Here is a 23,106-nt window from a genome sequence, read left to right as displayed (position 1 = left end):
TAACTACTTCATGGCCATGACCACCTAGCTCCATGCCTCCTGGAGCCTAAAGTGAAGTGAAGAGGCTCAGTCACGTCTGACTCTTTGCAACCCCGTGGACTGTGGCCTAACAGGCTCCTCCATCCATGGGATTCTTCAGGCAAGAATACTGGAGTGTGTTGCCATTTCCTTCTCCAGGGCATCTTCCTGAACTAGGGATCAAACCCGGGTCTCCTGCATTACAGGTAGATGCTTTACCCTCTGAGGGAAGAGGGTAAACCTTTTCCCTAAGATCTGATCAATTTAACACTTGTAACACCACACTGTTACTCTTTATAAGTCAGTGAGAGAATTTTGTATAATCTAATCAAGTAACCTGGGAGACCACTTCCCTCAGCCAGTTTTTAAAAACCCTTCCAAGAGCTTGAGGCTTTTTAGGGGCTGAATCACCTCTCATTGCAAGGCTTTAGATTAAGCCTTTCTCTATTCCCAATGCCAACGTTTTAGTTTGGCCTCACTGTGTGTTGGGAACAGGAGACTGAATTAACATTTTTGCTGTTAAAACATAGACACCCTAGCTACAAAAGGAAATGTAAACTGTTGCTGTTAAAGCAATGTCAAAATTACGTGAGTCTGCAGCATTTAGGAAGCATTTACTAGTATCTATGGAGAAGGCATGGCAACCCACTCCTGTACTCATGTCTGGGAAATCCCATGGATGGCGGAGCCTGGTAGACTACACTCCGTAGGGGTGTGAAGAGTTGGACAGGTTTGAGTGACTTCACTTTCACTTTTCATTTTCATACACCGGAGAAGGAAATGGCAACCCACTCTAGTATTCTTGCTTGGACAATCCCAGGGACGGGAGCCTGGTGGGCTGCCGTCTATGGGGTCGCACAGAGTCGGATACGGCTGACGTGACTTAGAAGCAGCAGCAGTACTAGTATCTATAGTCATTTTCATATTTACCCTTCTAAATTTCAGATATGTAGTTATAATCTTAAAGAACATCATTGAATAAATACATTAATCAATAATTCTTAATTAGGTGCACTAATTCTTAATGTAGGTGCATTAATTTTTGGTTGGTGGTCTGACAAATAATCACAGTTACAGAGGCTTAAAACAATACATTTATAATTTTATGGTTCTTTAGATCAGCATTCAGAAATGAATCTCATTGAGGTAGAATGAAGCTGTCAGAGGGCTTTGGCCTTTAAGAGTGAACCCGTTTCCATGCCTTTTGTAACACCTGGAGTGTTGTCTTTCTTCCTTAGCTCATGGCACCTTTCCTAGATTTCAAAATAAGCAATATCTGGCCAAATCATTTTCATGCTGCTTTCTCTCTGGATATGCACTCTGATTCCTGCTGGGGTCCAGCCCCAGCAGGATCCAGGGGGCACCCCCAGGATGAACAGCGTCGGCGAGAGAGAGAGAAGACACGTTAGACCCGCCTTGATAGGGCCAAGTCTGCGAGGGAGAGAGAGAGAGAGTGACCAGACGGGGCGTGCAGCCGAGTCTGGCAGAGTCTGGCAATGCTTTATTTTTTACCGTGGCTTTTATACCCTAAATTAGTACATTTCTAAGGGGAAGATAGTTTAACATTACATCACTTGTTCTTCACTAAACCAGGGTGTTTTCTGCATACTTCTTTGTTTATGAGGGTCTTGTACATTATCTTCTGGCCTTGGGGCCTATTAGCATTTTATGCAAGTCAGGTGAATGTAAACCTATTTTCTGTTTCTATGGTGACCTTAACTGAAAGGTAGCAGTCTCATAGGGCAACAGTACAGAGTAGAAGTATAACCTTGTTAACACAAAAATTAATCCTTCTGCAAAAGTTGTCAGTTGAGTTTATCTAAGAAGTTTACCCCACACTGACTCTGTGGCTTTGGTGAGGCAGCTTCTGCCTAGCATTCCTGGCTGACAATTAACAACCATTTCATTGTTACCACACTAGGGCTAAGTTCTTATTTCTCTAGATCTTTAACTATATTAACAATGGTTTCTATTACACAACCTTAGCACATTAAAAGCAAAAACACAGCAAGCAAAACACAGCAAGCAAACATCAACCCAATAACCACCTTTAGAATAATTTTTCTTATGTTTTCTAATAGGACTCCTTCACCCCCCAAAAATGCTCTATGTCTATTAGGGCTTTTATATACCCAGGTTCTTTATGCTATTTTATGATTAGGGTATTATAAGCAATCATGCATATTAGTACCAAGGGCATAAATGCATTTCGCTAACAAACTACCAGCAAAGGAGTTTAAATTAAAACACTCCTTTCACCCTGGATAATCTCATAAAATACCACCACCTGGGAAACTTATTGATTAAAGTTCTAAATTGACTCTTACTTGGAAAGAGATCGGGAAAGGCCTTCTGCCTGTGTCACAGAAATTAGGGAGTAGTCTATTGAAGCAAGCATCAGAAAGACAGATATCATCTTTAAGGTGAGCACCGGGGGCAGCTTTTCGGAACTCCTGAAAACCTGATCCGCCTTGCCTGTCAGGTTTTCTCTGTCATGACCTTGTCATGGGTAGGGTCTCGTGTGTTGGCTTCCGGCAGATTCCCTCTTCCATTGATAAGGGCCCTTGAATTATATTAGGCTCACTTGGGTTGTCTAGGATAATCTTCTATTTATGTATTTGCCCTCACCACCCAGCATGTGGCATCTTAGTTTACCAACTAGGCATCAAACCCCTACCCCCTGCAGTGGAAGCATGGAGCCCTAACCACCGGACCACCAGGGTACACCCTAGGATAGCCCTATTTAAAGTCAAATGATTAGTAACATAAATGGCATCTGTAACCTTAATTCCAATTTGTTATGTGTCCCAACATATTCACAGACTACAGAGTTTAGACAAAATTGTGGAGGCATCGTTGTATCTAGCACAGTAAGTGACAGTATTTTTAAAATTTGACAGAATGCTATATATTTTGCTTTTTGGTGGGAGGAGGAACATATGGACACACTATTGTATGTAATTTCTGGGAGTTCATATACTCCACTAAAGCTCATGTAGTATATCTGGTTTAGATATTTACCTCTGGGACTACAGAGAGCAAAAATTGTCTATTTACGATAATATGAAGTCTTAAGTACAGCTATATGGTTTTTTAAAATTCTTTCAGTATATATAATAAATATATATTATATAATAAACATTTATATAATGCATATATATGTTGCTTTGTTTTTTATGTATGTTGTGTTATTTGAATGTTTGCATACATTTTTGTGTATGTTGTGTTGTTAACTTAAGTGTTGTGCTTTGAGTGGGAAGTCTGCAATTCATGAAAGTAATTTACACAATGTTATAGGCTATTATGATTTTTTTCCTACCAGGGTTGAAATCCTAAAGTAGTTTAAAATACACTCCTAGCATTTGTTCAATATGGGATGTCATTTATAGCGGTTTATAACCTTAAGCAGGTTTGTAAATGGGGCTTTTCTTGTGGTTGAGCAGTAAAGAATACGCCTGCAAGGTAGGAGATGTGGGAGAGGAGGGTTGGATCTCTGGTCTTGGAAGAAGCCCTGGAGGAGGGCATGGTAACCCACTCCAGTACTTTTGCCTGGAGAATCCCATGCACAGAAGAGCCTGGTGGGCTACAGTCCAGAAGGTCACAAAGAGTTAGACACGACTGAAGCGACTGAGCACACACACTCCTAGGTCTGTAATTATGAGAAATGGTAAGTTATAATGACTGTCATATATGTGATCATATGACAGGAGAGTGGTGGTAACTGGAATGACGTATGAATTGTTTTTTCATTAATTTTTTGTTGTTGTTGTTGACCAAGATGAAAACAATCATATGAAATCCACCTTGCCAGAAACTAACATAGTTTAAGGGAGAGGATGCACCAAAATGCCTTCTGGGCATTTCTTTCCTGAACTGCCAGTGTTATGAATCCTAATATGGTAGTTCGGCAATGGCCTAATTTTTCATCAGAGAAACCTTGGACAAATTCTCTTTACAACTAAATGGCCCTGTTCTGGAAACGGTGATACTCACTTTTCAACCACTATGTTCATTAATTGCCCTGTTCCCATTAATATTTTGAAAAGTTACATTGCTTTAAGCAAATAAATCGAATACATGTACATTTTCTTCTTAGCACAACACTAATAAAAGAAGCATTGCATTACATCCCCCATATGGCACATACCACATGGTCAGCCTGCTCCTGGTGTCACAGCCAGGATCACACCCCGAACACAGGGCGCCTCCTGCGGAAGATGGTGGTCGGTGGGTTCTGCACCCAAGGCTCCAGATCCTGGGCAAGCCAGGCCTTCCCCCGCCACGCTCTGCTTCCTTGACTGGTAAGGGCCCAGAACTGCCTCACAGGTGCTATACTGGCTGGAAATTTTGGGTTTGATGTGGGGCTGCTGGGTGAGGTGAGGGTGGGAGCTTTAGCTCTCTCCTGCTCAGCAAGACCTTTCAGAGGCTGGACACTCTGGGACTGGGAAGCCTGCCGGTTCTTGGGCTGAGAGCAGGTGCCGCTCCCCACCAAATCGCATCTCCTCACCAGTAAAATGGATGCGTACACTAGCCCCCGGGAGATTGCAGCAGATTGCGGTGCCTCCCTGCTTACCCTGGTCAGCCTGTCACAGGCTCTGCCCACAGCGGGTGTCTTCCCAACTGCATGCAGCTTGGTCTGGTGTTTGCAACCGCCCGGCCCTGCGTGCAGTACGCTCCGATCACCTTGTCCATTACGGACCTGGTAAGCCCACCTTGCACTGATAAAAAAAGAGCATTGTAAAACTAAAGTTGCTCTTTCATGAATTGTTTGTAAGGCACACTATCACACCAGTTTAGATGATACTTGCATGTCCACACTTGGCTAGCCTTGAGCTAGTGAGCAGTGAAAAGAAAAAACAAAACAAAACAGCCATGTTGCTAATGACCGAAAGTAAAGAAACATTATTATGCTTTCAACGGAATGGTGTGTGTATCGGGAGTGTTAACATCCCACAGGAACAAACTGCTTTGGGCAAAATAATGGAAAGAAAAACGAGTTTTGGCAACTGGCAGTTGCTACAATCCTTCTGCTGAAAAAGTGGGTGGCTCTTAAAAGAGCCTTTGGAATATGAATAGACGCCCCTTTGTCGAAATCACTTAGAACTGGTGTACTTGGTGACGGCCTTGGTGCCCTCGGACACCGCGTGTTTGGCCAGCTCCCCGGGCAGCAGCAGGCGCACGGCCGTCTGGATCTCCCTGGATGTGATGGTCGAGCGTTTGTTGTAATGCGCCAGGCGCGACGCCTCGCCCGCGATGCGCTCGAAGATGTCGTTGACGAAGGAGTTCATGATGCCCATGGCCTTGGACGAGATGCCGGTGTCCGGGTGGACCTGCTTCAGCACCTTGTACACGTACACGGAGTAGCTCTCCTTGCGGCTGCGCTTGCGCTTCTTGCCATCCTTCTTCTGCGCCTTGGTCACCGCTTTTTTAGAGCCCTTTTTTGGGGCAGGAGCGGACTTGGCTGGCTCAGGCATAACTAACAAACAGTGCACGTTCCAATCAAAGAAAAAACTGTGCTACTGTTACATCGGTCCTGATATTTGTAGAAGCAGTATGCAAATATGGTATGTAAAGTTTGCAGTCTGATTGGATAAGTTTTGTAAGTAGTATGGAGGTATGCAAATTATGTGCCATCAGTTCTCGTTTTTAATTGGTTGCTACTGTTAAGACAGTTTAGCCAATCAAACAGCTTAATTTACAATTCGGCTTACAAGTATAATTGCCTCTGATTTGCTAAGCTAATTTGTGTTCCTATTTTTTTTCCTTCCCTCGCGGTGTGGTCTAGATCGTTAAGATGTCTGGACGCGGAAAACAAGGTGGCAAAGCCCGGGCTAAGGCCAAGACACGCTCCTCGCGGGCTGGACTTCAGTTCCCTGTGGGTCGAGTGCACCGTCTGCTTCGCAAAGGGAACTATGCCGAGCGTGTCGGTGCGGGTGCACCGGTGTATCTGGCGGCGGTGCTGGAGTACTTGACTGCCGAGATCCTGGAGCTGGCGGGCAACGCGGCCCGGGACAACAAGAAGACCCGCATAATCCCGCGCCACCTACAGCTGGCCATCCGCAACGACGAGGAGCTCAACAAGCTGCTGGGCAAAGTCACCATCGCTCAGGGCGGCGTCCTGCCCAACATCCAGGCCGTGTTGCTCCCTAAGAAGACCGAGAGCCACCATAAGGCCAAGGGCAAGTAAACTGGAATAGTCTAGTTCTTGTTCCTTGAGTATTCGATCTTAGCCAAAGGCTCTTTTCAGAGCCACCCACGTATTCATTAAAAGGGCTTACATTTTTTTTTAATCCGAATGCTTTTCAGTACAGTTTGTTCATCTTTATGTCAATATTTACATTTTGAAACGCCAGTCACCTGGTTTAAAGTTAGAAAAATTTATCTGCTATGTATGTGATCTACAGAAGCCTTCTATAACAAGTAACTTAAATTGATCAATTCAGCAGGTTCTCAGGGTTGTAAATCTTGAGAAAAGAGTTGCAGTAAGATTGAAAAGTAGATACTGAAAGTTGACATGGAGATAGTGACCTACAGTTGTTAAAGCCACTCTAGTGCTACTCCTTGTTGAAAGGAATTATTTTCCATTTTAATGGGACAAATTGATCTGCAGTTCACACTTTCGCTTTTAATAGCCAGTCTCTACTGAGCTGTGCCCTAGTTAATTGTGAATAGACATACAGTACTTCATAGACTGGAGCTAAAATTCATTTAGGTAGGCTTAATACTGGGTCACCTTGAGTTCAAGGAGCAAACAGTTACACTTGGTTTAATACAATAGGAAGTGTGAGATTATTTCAGGGTTAATGGTTTTAGTGCATTCTCGAAAATTCTGTACAAAGAAATATCAAGAATCTCTAATAAGAATTGAAGCCTGCACAGGCCCCAGTCTGTCTGGTTTGGGGTTACTATATGTTTCAGCTTGTCTCCCAGGAAGACAAAGTCCTCTTTAATAGAATATCTAACAAAGTTGGGTTTCGTATCTTCTAGGCAGAGGAGTTCAGAGATTGAGACCTGGACTTTCATTTGAGGTAGAGGTAACCAGACCATCCAAACTGGGATGATTAACCCAGTTAACCCACTGTTAATCCAGTCTGGATTCATAACAGTTATAGTAGTTGACTCTTTAATAGTTCCTAAAAGGTGTTATGTCTTTCCAGAAGGTGTCTTTCCTCTCCCTTTCCCCCATATTTTAGAGATATAATCAGATCACAACCTATATGAGTGTAAAATCTGAAACTTTTATATATCATTATTATACACTGTACTGTAATTCTAGGGATTCTTTTCTCTTATGACCACAGCTCTCACTCCAACAAAAAATTGACACTGGTACATGATGGCTTGGAATGAACTGCAAGAGCCCATCCAGTGACTGCCAAGGGAAAGCCATTTAGGTCTTATGGGGAAGTTAGAGGAGGGTGTGTTCAGGGGGCCTGGTTTGGGGGTTACAATACGTTTTCAGGCTTCTTTCCAACTTCTGCTTTCTTATGATCTCTGAACCACTAAAGTGATGGTTCTCAATCCTATTATGTCTAACACTCTTTCTGTAACAAATACTGTAGATACTCCCTTTCTTATACTGAAGTGGAATTTATAGATAATACAATCTACCAATACATAGCTGTAATATAAAAAAGAAAATAAAAGGAAAGTACTTTGTTTAAAGAGTTCAAAAAGAGAAATGTAGAAATTGATGCAAAATTAGCTTTACTAAACTTGAATGAGGATATAAAAATAACTTGACCAACCACATGCAACATACGCCTTTTCAGAAAGTGATTTAAAAAAAAAAAGCCAGTCTCAGGTGCCAAATTTTAAAATTTTTATTCCACGAAAAACATTAAGCATTGTGATAAACTGTGTTAAATTCTGCGGAGAAAAGCCACAGAACGTTGTAGAGAAATGGCATAAGGAGACATAGGCGAGAAAGGGTTGAAAACAGCCATTCAAAAGAAGGCTCACGTTATCGGAGAGTGAACTTGTCTACCAATACGTTCACTGCGAGCCATAAGGAACAGTTGACTTGTCCAATCAGAACGGGACTCTCTTTATATATACTGGAAGAAAGGGGCAGGGCTTCGTTTTTCCATCAGTTAGCCGCTTTTGGGAAATCTGTCATGGCTCGCACCAAACAGACTGCTCGCAAGTCCACCGGCGGCAAGGCGCCGCGCAAGCAGCTGGCCACCAAGGCGGCCCGCAAGAGCGCGCCGGCCACTGGGGGCGTGAAGAAGCCGCACCGCTACCGGCCCGGCACGGTGGCTCTGCGCGAGATCCGCCGTTACCAGAAGTCCACGGAGCTGCTGATCCGCAAGCTGCCTTTCCAGCGGCTGGTGCGCGAGATCGCGCAGGACTTCAAGACCGACCTGCGCTTCCAGAGCTCGGCCGTGATGGCGCTGCAGGAGGCGTGCGAGGCCTACCTGGTGGGGCTCTTCGAGGACACTAACCTGTGTGCCATCCACGCCAAGCGCGTCACCATCATGCCCAAGGACATCCAGCTCGCCCGCCGCATCCGTGGGGAGAGGGCCTAGATGTTTTTCCCCCAATAAGTACCAACTTTGAACCCAAAGGCTCTTTTCAGAGCCACCACTTTTTCTGTGAAAGAGTTGTGTGCTGGCATCTCCATTTCGAGGGAAGAGAAACCCCCCGTAGCTCAGGTAAAATAGGTATCACAAGCTCTTTTAAGAGTAGTTGGGTGGCTCTGAAAAGAGCCTTTAAGAAAGTAATCCTCTTAATGCTGCTACTTCTTGGGGATCGCCTTTTTTGGCTTGACCGCTTTAGGCTTAGCTACCTTGGGCTTATGAACTTTAGCCTTGACCGGGCTCTTGGCCGCCTTGGGCTTGGTTATCTTCACCTTTTTCGGGCTTTTGGCCACTTTCTTGGCCCCAGTAGTAGGCTTCACCTTCAAGGTTTTCTTAGCGGTTTTTTTCGGGGCGGCCACACCCGTGACTTTCTTGGACTTCTTAGCCGCCCCAGTAGCCTTCTTGGGCTTGGCCGCGCCCGCTTTCTTCGCCTTGGGTTTGGTCTCCCCGGTGGCCGCCTTCTTGTTGAGCTTGAAAGAGCCGGAAGCCCCGGTGCCCTTGGTCTGCACCAGGGTGCCCTTGCTCACCAGGCTTTTAAGACCCAGTTTGATGCGGCTGTTGTTCTTCTCCACATCGTAGCCCGCAGCCGCCAGTGCCTTCTTAAGCGCAGCCAGAGACACGCCGCTGCGCTCCTTGGAGGCGGCGACAGCCTTGGTAATGAGCTCGGACACTGGGGGCCCGGACGGCTTGCGCTTCGCGGCACCGGTGGACTTGCGGGCCTTTTTCTTCACGGCTGTCTTCTCCGCAGGAGAAGGAGCAGGAGGCGCGGCAGGTACAGTTTCAGACATGATTGTCGATTTGGTTGTCTAACAGTAAAAAAATAAAGTATCTGAGTTGAGTAGCCGGGCCTCCGAACGTCTCTGTATTTATACACAGAGCGCCACCGCGCGCTGATTGGTTCCCAGCTGTCTTCATCTTGACAGCAACCTAGTCTCAGCTCTGTCCCGGAATTGTGTTTGTTACAATTCAAGAAAGCAAAAAATAAAAAATTTCCTGTGGAGGCATCACACCAAGTATATTCTACAATGAACCAGGACATCTCATGGTTTGAGGCTTTTGTGGTTACTTCCTCCAGTTTTTATCACGTTGTTCAAAGCCTTTTTCAAAAGCCCCTGACAGTCATGCAGATTCAGAGGTCAGAAGGCCAACTTTTTGATTTTCTTTTAAAATACGAATGTTCTCTTTGTGTCTTCAATAACATGCTCTCAAGCGACATTCTATAGATTCTTGGCTTTTCATGCCTTCAACAACGCCTTGATTCTTATTGAGATTTACCCAGAAAATCTGTTTCATATGAAGAGAAATAACACAGACTTTTTCAGGACTTCCCTACATAAAACTGTATAGTAAAGGCTCCTTGGAATAGTAGCAATATCTGATAAGAAAAGTCATTATTTAGTTTGAAAAAATTTTATCATAGCTTCTTGTGACTATTTAGAGCATTAGTTAATTTGGGGCCTTAAGGCATTCAAAATTTGTCTAGGAAAATGGCAAAAGCAATAACTAATGATCATCTTGTCATGACAGTTGTGCTTGTGTTGCACTAGCTGATGGCAGAGAAGATCCATGTAAAGACTGCTTTATGGGTTTTAAAAATTATTTCATATACCTTGATTTTACTAAGAAGGATCACTTATTAAAATGTTCACAAGCTCTTGAGTTCTGAGTTCTGTCATGCTTCTGGAAGATCACTTTGGGAAAGTAAGTAACAGAATTAAGGAATATACACATGCACAACACTCACACACCTACATAATTCCTTTAAGAGAGTGACATTTAAAAGCATTTATATTCACTACTATGTTTCTTATTTAATCAAGGATATACGTTTATAGGAAATATATTGTAACTTACTTTCTGTTCACTAGGAAATAGATTGATGGGAAAAAGTAAAAAGAGCTTTGATTTTCTTTTTCACTCCTCAAAATATGTCTTTAACATACTGTGTTTATATTTAAGTAGCCTGGACTTCTTTGTATTTTTGATAAAGCTTATGTGCCCCTTTCCAGAGTAGTACTTTTTAGTGCTTAAGTTAATATACATAGGATTACAAAGGAAAACAGTTGTATTAAAATATCATTATCAAATTTATTAAAAAATGAAAATTGCTGAGGTATGCATGTATTCTTTATTAATTCACTACATAACAAGATTACCCATATGACCAAGTTTAGAAGGTGTAATATATTTAAACAATATGAGAGATGGAGATTGACAGCTGCTACTGCGACTTGATATGAATATAGCTCAGGTTCTGTCACCCAGACTGTTTGTTGCCTGCATTCAGAATAGGAGGAAATGCTAAGGTTTGGTTGTAGTATAATAAAAACAAAGTTGGAGTTTTTGTTCTATACAATGATCTGAATCCATCTATATGTCCCAGGTTAAAAGTCTATTCTGGAATTTGTTTCTGTGCACTGCACACTCATGGAGCAGGTTTGATAATCTTGGTTGTCCTCACAGACCATAGAGCTCTGATGATCTTGGTTCTCCTCGAAGATCATGGAGAAAAAGAAAAAAAAAAAAATCTAAGTCAACTGGAACTCAGAGGAATAAACCATTTATTAAATCTTTATGTGAGCTTCCTTGGTGGCTGAGACACTAAAGGAACTGCCTGCAATGTAGGAGACTGGGGCTTGATCCATGGGTGGGGAAGATCTGGAGGAGGGAATGGTTACCCACTCTGGTATTGCCTGGAGAATTCCATGGACAGAGGAGTTTGGTGGGCTACAGTCCATGGGGTCACAAAGAATCAGACAGGACACAGCGACGAACACATTAAAAAAAAAAAAAATCTAAATTTTTATGTGCTATTTTGTGGAATCCTCAAAGGAAGGTTGTAGTAAGTTAATTACTTAGACTTTCACTTTAGAGGCATGAGTTTTGAGTGGAGTTGAGAGAACACAGGAAACTGTAATATGTCATAATAAATAATGCTGAATAATTGCTTATTTGCAGATGTTTTAAAAAAGTTGTATTATCTCTTTTAAATTTCAGTGCTCATAATTTACACTTTCTTATACATTTAAAAGGGGAAAAAAATGTATAGACTGCTCAAGGTTACAAGCCAGTATGTGGAGCATGCTGTCTCCAGAGCGTGACTGGAGTAATGCCACTGGCTTGCAGAAATAGAATGTGGTTACAGACATAATGCCAGATACAACCTGTCTGTAAATTAATTTATAATCATACCACAAATTTTAGGCTTACAGCCCAATAAGTTTTTTGTAATTCACTTTAGGGTATATATATTTATATATCTCCAGTGTAGCACTCAATGGCTTTGTTTAAATCTGTAGTTAAAGCACTTCATAAAGGACAATAGCATGTGTTATCTGATTATGTAATATTCTAGGAAGTCTGAAGAAGGTATCAGGCTTCTTTGGGGAAAGTGTATAAACTGTTGCCTCAGTTAATGGCTGCCCGTTTTGTATGCACGCACAAACACAGGTATCCATAAATAGGAAAAAAATTTATATTCCATCTCCAAGAGCCAGTCCCCGCAGGCGCCTTGCCTAGCTGCTACAGCCGTGACCAAGCGACAAATAAAAGAAGGGCGGGAACTGAACGTGGTTACCGCCCCTGCTCTTGCGGTTTTCAAACAGGTCCGTTAAGTTACTATAAATACTCTAAAGGCGCCCTTAACCTTGTTCGCTGTCGTTCAATTTGCGGCTCCAACATGTCTGGACGTGGTAAAGGAGGAAAGGGTCTCGGAAAAGGTGGTGCTAAGCGCCATCGTAAAGTTCTCCGTGATAATATCCAGGGCATCACTAAGCCTGCCATTCGTCGTCTGGCCCGCCGTGGTGGTGTTAAGCGGATCTCTGGGCTTATCTATGAGGAGACTCGCGGCGTGCTGAAGGTGTTCCTGGAGAACGTGATCCGGGACGCGGTCACCTACACCGAGCACGCCAAACGCAAGACTGTCACCGCCATGGATGTGGTCTACGCGCTCAAGCGCCAGGGCCGCACCCTTTATGGCTTCGGCGGCTAAGTTCCAGGCTGCTATTTGGCATAGCCGAGTAAAACCAAAGGCCCTTTTCAGGGCCACTTAATCCATTCACTTAAAAGAGTTTGGCGCTTTGTGGTGTAATATGGAGGTGTTTAGGCTGCTACTGGGTTTAGTCCATTGGCTTAACTTTTTTTTTTAGCCCCCTGCGTTTCAGGTTGCAGACCACCAGAGCTGATTCAACTGCCATTTAATATACTTGAACTGTATATTTAGCGAGTAGTAGTGAACAGGCCGGAGAAGGCAATGGGCAACCTACTCCAGTACTCTTTCCTGTAAAATCCCATGGACAGAGGAACCTGGTAGGGTGCAGTTCATGGGGTCGCAAAGAGTCGGATACGACTGAGCGACTTCACTTTCACTTTTCAATTCCATACACTGCAGAAGAAAATGGCAACTCACTCCAGTGTTCTTGCCTGGAGAATCCCAGGGACTGGTGGATCCTGGTGGGCAGCCGTCTATAGGGTCGCACAGAGTCGGACACGACTGAAGTGACTTAGCAGCAGTAGCAGTGAACAGGCCAGCTCAGTGCGGTAGACACTTAGCACAGCCGTTAGTGAAAAGCTGAAAGGCGCCTAGAAACAAAAAGAAAACTGATGCTAGGAAGATGGAAAAATCTAGATACGCATTGAGCTTGAACTGAAGATACTAAAACAGTATGTCTTCTCGGACATAATAAAGGGGAGTGTGTGATCATAAAATATTTTGAAGGCTGTTAAATTCTACTAGAGAAAACTACTTGGTAATTATTGTAAATCGACTGTCTGTATTATATATATATTTAGCCGTCTACGGGGTTGCAAAGAGTTGGACACCACTGAGTAACTGAGCACACTGCACACGTTTACAAAGTCATTATGTTGGCTCTAAATATTTAGAGTTTAAATATTTAATAATCTATGCCATTGAATAAATAGTTTATTAGGTTTTCAAGAAAGAATCTCAATATCCCTCTTCAGAGATAAAAAGGAGAAGGAAACTGTGCACAGGGATGCTATTCTTTGTCTCTCGTTGGATAAGCCATTTAAACCTCTGTATGACTCTTTCCTTATCTGTAAAATGGAGATAAATTTACTTCCAATCTTACAGTTTTGGGGGTGAATGACATTAACTAGTACTTCATATTTTGGCTACTGTCTGTCACATGGTAAATGCTCTATGTTTTGGCTGTTGTTATTTGCATTATTGGTATTCTTATTTTTCATGACATCAAAGAGACATGGAGAAAAAGAATGTGGCATTTGAACCATGATGACATACACTTGAAGTCTTGAATAATCATTTTCTATAGGTCTTTAGCAAATTGCTAACCACTGTTCCCTTATCTGTAATGTAGGTGTAACTTAATATTTTTGTGAGGATTGAGTGAAACAACCTAGGAATATGTTTATGTATATATTCAACAAATATAGTTTACATATGTTCTTAAGAAATTGAAAGTGTACAAATGGAAGTTCTTTTGGATGTAAACATTAAAAAACCAAACAATTCCAGATAATTAAAAACTTTCCAGAAAGTTATATTTGCTGACTATATTTAAGGAATTACTGAACACTTAGGCCTTTTTCTTCAGTCCCTTTTTTCTTCAATTTTAGGAAAACAAATCTGATTAATCCAGGTGGGCAGATGCGTACATTAATCAAATATGATGGCCCAAGACAGAAGGTAACAAGATAATGGCCACACATGGGTCTCAGTCCTAAGTGGAGTTGTTTCCAGGCCATAAACTCATTTTTATCACCCAGAACTCCTGTGTTAGCTTTTTCTTCTCCATATATTACATGTTCTCAAAACCTACTACATAAACAGCATCTTTATTTGCTGGGCACTTTTTTTGTAAGCCAAGCTCTCACATCCCCCCAGAGCTAATGAAACAGAAACTTTGGGAATGGGGCCAGCAATCTATCCTTTAACAAGCCATCTGGGTGATTCTGATGCACACTCAAGTTGTTTATAGATTCAGTACATAATTCAGCTCTTGGCACTTGAATGTACAATGAACTTGGTGGATGTACCTTATATCTGTCTAGAAGGTTCTTACATCAGGCAGTGCATGTGCCATCTCAAAGGTCATTTGCCCTCTTTGCTTACTAATACAACCTCAGTTTTTTTAAGGTCTCCATTTTCTCCCTGCTTTGTGACCCAGGGAAAGCAGAGTCCCTCTCTTAGGCTCAGGAGTGGGGTTCTGATTTCACCCAAGTCCCTCAGTATTGATTAATTGGGGGGGGTGGTGGTGAGGGTGGGTATACAGCCAGTTGTTTGTGGCTCTGAGAGCCTTAAACAGTGGAGTTCAGCTTCCCCAAGAATGTAGTCATTAGGCTGAAATTGGAGTTGCAGTCAATAAACTGTGTATATGCTGGGGATGGATGTGGAATCAGGAACACTTCAGGCAAAAAATAATTGCAGAGGCCTGGAGGCTGGAGAAAGAGGCCCACAGTTTAAAGGATGCAGGGGAAGGAGGGTGGTGGGAACAAAACCAAAAGCAATGAAGAAACACAAAACAAAATAGAGAAAAAAGAAATCATTTTAGTTTGGGTTGGAGAGAGATGAGGGCCAGACTTTGCAGGGCTTGTGGCCATAGCATAGATTTTTTGATTTCTGTGTGATGGGGGATCCCAAAGGCTGTGAGCCAGTTAAAAAAAAAAAAGCGAAATATAAAGCCCCCCACGGTGACTCTGGAATAGAAACCAAATTCACTATGGACAGAAGAGTTTCAGTATCACCACAAACTCAAAGCAAGGTGATCAGAATCAGTCCAAGAGCAATTGTAATTGGCAACCTGAAAATAAACTGGTTTGTATCCTTGTGCTTATTTTTTACCTTTTTTAGACAATAAAAGGGAACTCGGATAGACTGGCCAGGGAGGCCGCCTAGGATTGTTTCTGAGACAATAATAGCAGTTCTTGGGTGGATTTGGCATTTCCAGGTGTGGGTGAGGTGCCCTTAACCGAACCCTTCATTCCTAACTTCCAAAAGGACGCCTCTACCTTGCAGTTTCCGGAGAAATGAGTAAGAGCCCTGCCTTTTATATTTCGGGATTTATTCTCTTGAGCATAAACCGTAGGCTTTCAAACCTCGGTGTTCGGCTCACAACATTAAAAAGCATCTTTAAATCCACAGTTCTTGTTTGCGTTCTGAGCCGGCGCTGAGGACCCTTTTCTTTGTCACCAGGATCGCTGCCTTTTCTGAACTGAGCGCGGGGAGGACTAGAGGCAGGATAGGGGGATGGGCTCGGAAGATCACAGTGACCGGACGGAATGGAGATTGTTGAGACAGGTTTCATAGTATGTGGCCGCACCGGTGAGAAGACTGAGTCGGCTGAACACAGAATTCTGTGAACTTTCCAAGTTTAGTTTGTAAAATGAGTCAGGAGACTGGGATGATTGTATTCTTAAAAAAAAAAAATCGAATGATGAGAGCCTCTTTAAAATCCAGGAGGAAGATAAAAAAATAACTTGTCCCCTTACTGGAGAGATGCAGCCAGCAAACATGTAAAGAATCTTAGATAAAATGCTTAGCCAGTACTCGAAAGCCCTAGGCAAAGACCTAGGGTAGGTGAGAGGGAGTAAAAGAAAGTAGTAGTAGTGAAAAATCAGTCGTGTCCGACTCTTGCGACCCCATGGACTGTGTAGCCCGCAAGGCTCCTCTGTCCATGGGATTCTCCAGGCAAGAATACTGGAGTGTGTTACCATTTCCTTCCTCAGGGGGTTTTCCCGATCCAGGAGTCGAACCCATTTCTCCTGCATTGCAGGCAGATTCTTTACCGACTGAGCTAGGAGGGAAGCCCTGGATCCACACAAAAGAATCTGGGTAGAGACCCACAACGTCATACTTACAAAGTTCCGGTTTTAGAGAGAGGGATTTTCAAACCTAAAGGCTGCCTCTCGAATTCCGCAGAGTGACAGTTTACAAATAACCAAGATCACAGATTCATAAAGTGCCCATAGAAGCCAGCGGAGGACCCTGTACAAACTTTATGAAGATAACTTGGAGCTCCAAGAATTGAGGTTAGCAGGTTATTTCAGCCGACATTCAGTTAGGCTGCTGGGGACCTTTGTAAGTGGAACCGTTGGTATAAAGCGTAGGCATTAAGTCGGCTACCTAAGTGCTTTGATAAATCAGTGTTTATGATAACACGTATTTTACGGCTCGTATTCACTCTCGTGCGCAGCTCTGATAGTGAAAACATGAGGTGGCTCTGAAAAGAGCCTTTGGGGTTGATAGTTACTACAAATATATCTACTTGGAGCTGGTGTACTTGGTGACGGCCTTGGTGCCCTCGGACACGGCGTGTTTGGCCAGCTCCCCGGGCAGCAGCAGGCGCACGGCCGTCTGGATCTCCCTGGATGTGATGGTCGAGCGCTTGTTGTAATGCGCCAGGCGCGACGCCTCGCCCGCGATGCGCTCGAAGATGTCGTTGACGAAGGAGTTCATGATGCCCATGGCCTTGGATGAGATGCCGGTGTCCGGGTGGACCTGCTTCAGCACCTTGTACACGTACACGGAGTAGCTCTCCTTGCGGCTGCGCTTGCGCTTCTTGCCGTCCTTCTTCTGAGCCTTGGGTCACCGCTTTTTTGGAGCCCTTTTTAGGGGCCGGTGCGGACTTGGCTGGTTCCGGCATTTTGAACGCAGTTTCCTCTGAGAGAAAGTAAAATGGCGTCTGCGCCACCGAATTTGTAGGCAACGTTATGCAAATGAAGGCCTACTTTCGCAATTGCTGATTGGTTCACCTGCATGCAAATAAATGATTCCAGATCTACTTTCTCATATCCTGTAACAGTTTTCCAGCAATCAAGCCAATTTTTAAAATCTAGTTAAGCTTTTAATAATAAATTCCGTTTTTTCGCGTTTTTTAATAAAGAGGAGAAAATAAAAAATAAATAAATTCCGTTTCGTTTATAACAATTCAGACTAGTTTGTTTTAAAAACAAGAAGTCACTCTCGCCAGTGCTTTGAAATTACCAAAGATGCAAAGCTCGAGGCACAGTTCTGCTATTTGCAAGGCCCGTTTATACCTCCTTGAAAGCAGTATCTTTACATCTGAATCTAGATTTTAGACCAGGGAGAGGGAAAGAACTATGGTCATCCAGACAATTCCGACTACAATGTTTCCTATTGTACACAAGATACAGAAATAGCGAGTGAAAATAAAGGGTGGGGGGGAAAGTGCATCACTTAAAGGGAGATAAGGAATTTCGTAGCCCATATGTCTCCAATCCTTCGAATTGGAAAGGATCAAATAACATCTAGTTTAGCTACCAAGGCAGGTCACAAATAGTTCTTCAGTCTAACCAGTGAAAAGATTATACACACACACACACACACACACACACACACTGAAATGGAAGAACCCTCTGTTTAACGCCTGTTTAACCCTGTGTTTAAAGTTTTTATTACTATCATCATCATCTTCGACTGAAACCAGCTCTTGGCTAATTCTTACAATACCATCTATCTTTTCTGCAGAGAGGTGTGCTCCCTGAATTTGCCTTTTTTCCTAACATTCCCCAGGCTCCTTAGCCTTCCACAGACAACCCCTAACCCCTAGTTTCAAATTTGTGAGCTAGGTTCGTAGCGCCTCCTAGTGCCTTATGAAGGCAAACATAAACTCCAGGCGGGAAGCCTCTTCACCACCTACTTTTCTAGATACAATGTGAACAGGTTGATTGTGATTTATTTATTCAGCAATTATTTATTTAGCGTCTATCACGTTGGGAACATTCTACCAGGAACTTGGGATGTCCAAATATAAGATTATAACAAATAGTATCAAATCGAAGAGGAAAAGAGACACTATAGAGGTAGGGCTTCCAAAGAAACAACAGCCTTAGATTCCGTCTTTCCCTCAGACAATGATTTCCAGATGCTGAAATTATCAGATACTATGAAATAACAATTTACTGAAAGTTTAAAGAAATAAAAATCTGATAATGCAATCAAGGAACAAGGTACAATCAAAACCAACCTAATTTTAAAAAATAAAAAAACAATAGAAATTCTAGAAATCAAAAAGAGCTATATTCCATACAGATAAAATTAAAATCTATTGATAAGATGAAACATTCGGGACCTCATATGCCCATGATTACACAACCACTAACTAAATAAGGTAACAACTGACAGAATTAGCAGGAGAAGTTCAAATTTAGAGCTGTTGGTCAAGTTTTCATTATATTAAGCTTATAAATTCTCACAGCAAATAATAAAAAAAAATGTGTATGCTTATAGAAAGTTTGGACAACACAGTCAACAACCTTGATCTGTGTGTGATTCTTGTACTTCACACATAGAGAATGTCCAGCTTTTAAAGCACACATTTAATAATCTCAAAAACTCAACACTGGCTTCAGAAAATGTCACAATGAATACAAAAGAATCAGTTTCATATATATGACACTCTTTTGCATTATCTAATTAAAGAGCAATGGAAAAGATATTTTTAGGATAATAAAAATAAAACAGTCTTGATATACGATTGGAAACTAAAAGCGCACTTCTAAATACAATGAATTAGAATATTATAAGGGAAACTATGCAATGTTATGAGATAACTATAAATGGAAATAATACACATGAAAATTGTTGGATGTATTAAAGGTATACTACAAGGGACATACATAATATTCAAAGCATATTTTAAGGAACAAGAATCACTAAAGATATACAAAATAGGTGTTCAACAATAACAAAAAGCTAGAAAAAAACAAAGTAAATCAAAATTAAGTTGAAAGAATTGGTTTTAGAATTCTTAGAATGTGTTGTACTGCTGTGAACGATGCTCTGCTTCAATTCCATATAGGCAATTACTAATGTATAGAAAGGTCATATATTTTTATGTGGTGCACATATTTACCAACCCTACTGAGTTCTTACTTGATTTCATGGTGTGTTTATAGGTTCTCATGGATTTTCACATTGACATATTATTTTAAGTATGTCAACCTTAAAATTAAAAAAAAATTTTTTTAATGGAGATAATCCACAAATGACAACCTTGTCCTTTGAAAAGTCTTATAACAATAGACAAACATCTAAAAAAATTAATGAGGAAAAAAAATTAATGAGGAAAAAAAGATCATGTGTGTGAAAAAATTACACAAATAGAAAAAGGACAGTTGCTACCAAAAGAAAGATACTAAGCTTAACAGAAAGCAATAATTTTCAAGAAAAACTTAAGTAATGGGCTGAATAAACAAGTGATGATTATGGAAATAGGACTGGCAGTTTAAAAAAATTTTTTTTCTTGTACTCTTCAGTCTAAGTGATACCACACTTGGCTGGGTTTTACAGGTACTAGTGAAATTTAAGTAACTGACAATCTCTATTTTATAGATGTTTCAGTAGAAAAATAGCTATCTTGTTTTTTTGTTTTTTTTGGCAAACTGTTTACCCTTACCTAAACTGGACAGGAACAATACTGAAAAAAAGAGAGAAATAGATGAGAAAAAGCTATAGTCTCATTTTACTTATGAAATTCCTTTTCTTTTTTTTTAAAGCTCTATTTAGAATGCAACCAAATGAAATCAAGAGATATCATTATTTAAGAAACAATAGTATATTATGTTGGGTTTATTATAAGAATGGAAGAAAAGTTTAACATTTGAAATCTGCCACTGTAAGAAATTAATAGAGAAAAAGCTGTTATCATTTGCACAGATACTAGGAAAGTATTTGTTAAGAGTATGAAATGCCTTCATTATCAATATTTTCAATAAACTAGAAGGATAAGGAGTAGCGAGTCACTTCATAAGAAGAAGCTACAGTGAGCACAACATTTAATAGTGCAATTTTAGAAGGATTTCAAAAGTGTAAAAAGACAAAAACTTTGTGGTCCTACTCTTATGCAACACAACACTGAGGGCCTGGCCAATATCATAAGACAAGTACAAGAAATAAGAAGGATAAGTATTCAACAGGAAAACATGTTATATTTATTGTTTGAAAATAATATGTCATTGTAAAAATTAACAAGAATCTATAAACAATTAGATCATCCTGAGCATAAGAGAGTTACCGAATATATGAGTACCACATAAAAATTCATGGCCTTTCTAGATTTGAAATAGAAAATTCAGACATTATTTACAACAATGTAATACAGTCTAAGGATTCTAAATCCAAGAAAAAATATTCCAGATCTGTATATATAAAACTATGAAATCCTGAAATAAAAAACAAGATTCACTCAAACTAGGAGACAGATATATGTTAGACTTCCTTCCTCAGTGATCAATGAAAAGAAATAGAGGAAAACAATAGAATGGGAAAGATTAGAGATCTCTTCAAGAAAATTAGAGATACCAAGGGTCATTTCATGTAACAATGGGCACAATAAAGGACAGAAATGGTATGGACCTAACAGAAGCAGAAAATATTAAGAAGAGGTGGCAAGAATACACAGAAGAACTATACAAAAAAGATCTTCATGACCTAGATAACCACGATGATGTGATTACTCACCTAGAGCCAGACATCCTGGACTCCTAAGTTAAGTGGGCCTTAGAAAGCACCACCACGAACAAAGCTAGTGGAGGTGATTGAATTCCAGTTGAGCCATTTCAAATCCTAAAAGAGGATGCTGTGAAAGTGCTGCACTCAATATGCCAGCAAATTTGGAAAATTCAGCAGTGGCCACAGGAATGGAAAAGGTCAGTAATTCTAATCCCAAAGAAACGCAATGCCAAACTATGTTCAAATTACCACAGAATTGCAGTCATCTCACACACTAGTAAAGTAATGCTCAAAATTCTCCAAGCCAGGCTTCAACAATATGTGAACTGTGAACTTCCAGATGTTCAAGCTGAATTTAGAAAAGGCAGAGGAACAAGAGATCAAATTGCCAGCATCTGCTGGATCACGAAAAAACCAAGAGAGTTCCAGAAAAACATCTACTTCTACTTTATTAACTATGCCAAGGCCTTTGACTCTGTGGATCATACCAAACTGTGGAAAATTCTTAAAGAGATGGGAATGCCAGACCACCTTACCTGCTTCCTGAGAAATCTGTATGCAAGTCAAGAAGCAACAATTAGAACTGTATATGGAACAACAGACTGGTTCCAAATCAGGAAAGGAGTATGTCAAGGCTGTATATTGTCATCCTGTTTATTTAACTTATATGCAGAGTACATCATGAGAAATGGTGGACTGGATGAAGCACAAGCTGGAATCAAGATTGCTGGGAGATACATTAAAACCTCAGATATGCAGATAACACCACCCTTATGGCAGAAAGTGAAGAGGACCACCCTCATGGCATCCGGTCCCATCACTTCATGGCAAGTAAATGGGGAAACAATGGAAACAGTGACAGACTTTAATTTTTCAGGCTTCAAAATAGCTGCAGATGGTGACTGCAGCCATGAAATTAAAAGATGCTTGCTTCTTAGAAGAAAACTTATGACCAATCTAGACAGCATATTAAAAAGCAGAGACATTACTTTGCCAACAAATGTCCATCTGTTTAGTCAAAGCTTTGGTTTTTCCAGTAGTCATGTATGGATGTGAGAGTTGGACTATAAAGAAGGCTGAGCACCTAAGAACTGATGCTTTTGAACTGTGGTGTTGGAGAAGACTCTTGAGAGTCCCTTGGACTGCAAGGAGATCCAACCAGTCCATCCCAAAGGAAATCAGTCCTGAACATTCATTGGAAGGACTGATGCTGAAGCTGAAACTCCAATACTTTGGCCACCTGATGCGAAGAACTGACTCATTGACAAAGACCCTGATGCTGGGAATGATTGAAGGCAGGAGGAGAAGGGGATGAGAGAGGATGAGATGGTTGGATGGCATCACTGACTCAATGGACATGAGTTTAAATAAGCTCCGGAGGTTGGTGATGGACAGGGAGGCCTGGTGTGCTGCAGTCCATGGGGGTCACAAAGAGTTGGACACGACTGAGTGACTGAACTGCACTGACACACTAGACTATGTTTATTTATTTATTTATTTTTGATGACTCAGTATGGTAAAATGTTCTTAAACTCCAAAATAACCTAAATAATTCAATGTTATGTTACAAAACTTCACTATGGTAAAGCATTGTAAAATTCCCATTAATTAGCAAAAATAGGATGATTCTCCAAAACAAACAGAAGAGAAAAGGAAGAAAAAAAGTGGATTTTGATTTAGGACAGGCAATCTAAGACTAGCTAGGGTTATCCTAGGCCTTGAGCTTTCAGAAACTACATTAAACATTTGTTTAAATCTTGGTAGGCCAAGTCAAGAAGAAAGCTCAGAGTAGCTGGATTCAGTGCTAAGTGGATTCAGTCGTGTGTCTCTTTGACCCTATGGACTGTAGCCTGCCAGGCTTCTTGCTCCATGGGATTTTCCAGGCAAGAATACTGGAATGCATTGCCATTTCCTTCTTCCGGTAGCCTGGTTAATTCATTCTAAAGTGACAATATCTCATGCAATGGTTTAGAGCCTGGTGATACAAAGGCTATGACTCCCGGCTTCCACTACAGTTGGTGCCAGTTTGATCCCTGGTGGGGATGGGTTTCC

The 23,106-nt window shown here is 41.4% G+C and overlaps 6 protein-coding genes across 6 annotated transcripts; 3 read left to right on the top strand and 3 right to left on the bottom strand.

Moving 5' to 3' along the window:
* Positions 1–5,057: 5,057 nt before the first annotated feature.
* LOC110132951 (histone H2B type 1-C/E/F/G/I) lies at positions 5,058–5,542 on the bottom strand. Its single transcript, XM_020886598.2, has one exon. It carries the CDS (start codon positions 5,490–5,492, stop codon positions 5,112–5,114), a length of 381 nt encoding a protein of 126 aa, XP_020742257.1. The 5' UTR covers positions 5,493–5,542; the 3' UTR covers positions 5,058–5,111.
* A 235-nt stretch (positions 5,543–5,777) lies between these two features.
* On the top strand, positions 5,778–6,308 carry LOC110132948 (histone H2A type 1). Its single transcript, XM_020886595.2, has one exon. The coding sequence runs from the start codon at positions 5,813–5,815 to the stop codon at positions 6,203–6,205; it is 393 nt and encodes a 130-aa protein (XP_020742254.1). The 5' UTR covers positions 5,778–5,812; the 3' UTR covers positions 6,206–6,308.
* A 1,827-nt stretch (positions 6,309–8,135) lies between these two features.
* Positions 8,136–9,438, top strand: LOC139031407 (histone H3.1). The gene has a single exon (XM_070456267.1). The coding sequence runs from the start codon at positions 8,136–8,138 to the stop codon at positions 8,544–8,546; it is 411 nt and encodes a 136-aa protein (XP_070312368.1). The 3' UTR covers positions 8,547–9,438.
* LOC110132945 (histone H1.4-like) lies at positions 8,707–9,584 on the bottom strand. Its single transcript, XM_070456266.1, has one exon. It carries the CDS (start codon positions 9,383–9,385, stop codon positions 8,756–8,758), a length of 630 nt encoding a protein of 209 aa, XP_070312367.1. The 5' UTR covers positions 9,386–9,584; the 3' UTR covers positions 8,707–8,755.
* Positions 9,585–12,210: 2,626 nt separating this feature from the next.
* Positions 12,211–12,649, top strand: LOC110132954 (histone H4). The gene has a single exon (XM_020886603.2). It carries the CDS (start codon positions 12,277–12,279, stop codon positions 12,586–12,588), a length of 312 nt encoding a protein of 103 aa, XP_020742262.1. The 5' UTR covers positions 12,211–12,276; the 3' UTR covers positions 12,589–12,649.
* Positions 12,650–16,191: 3,542 nt separating this feature from the next.
* On the bottom strand, positions 16,192–17,239 carry LOC110132942 (histone H2B type 1-C/E/F/G/I-like). The gene is given in 2 exon segments (XM_020886587.2): positions 16,192–17,163; positions 17,165–17,239. Coding segments are annotated over 2 exon segments (381 nt in total). The 5' UTR covers positions 17,225–17,239; the 3' UTR covers positions 16,192–16,842.
* Positions 17,240–23,106: the final 5,867 nt, after the last annotated feature.

Source organism: Odocoileus virginianus, chromosome 27 (genome assembly GCF_023699985.2).
Source record: "Odocoileus virginianus isolate 20LAN1187 ecotype Illinois chromosome 27, Ovbor_1.2, whole genome shotgun sequence".
NCBI classification, from domain to species: domain Eukaryota; kingdom Metazoa; phylum Chordata; class Mammalia; order Artiodactyla; family Cervidae; genus Odocoileus; species Odocoileus virginianus.
This window is presented reverse-complemented; position numbering and strand designations above follow the sequence as displayed.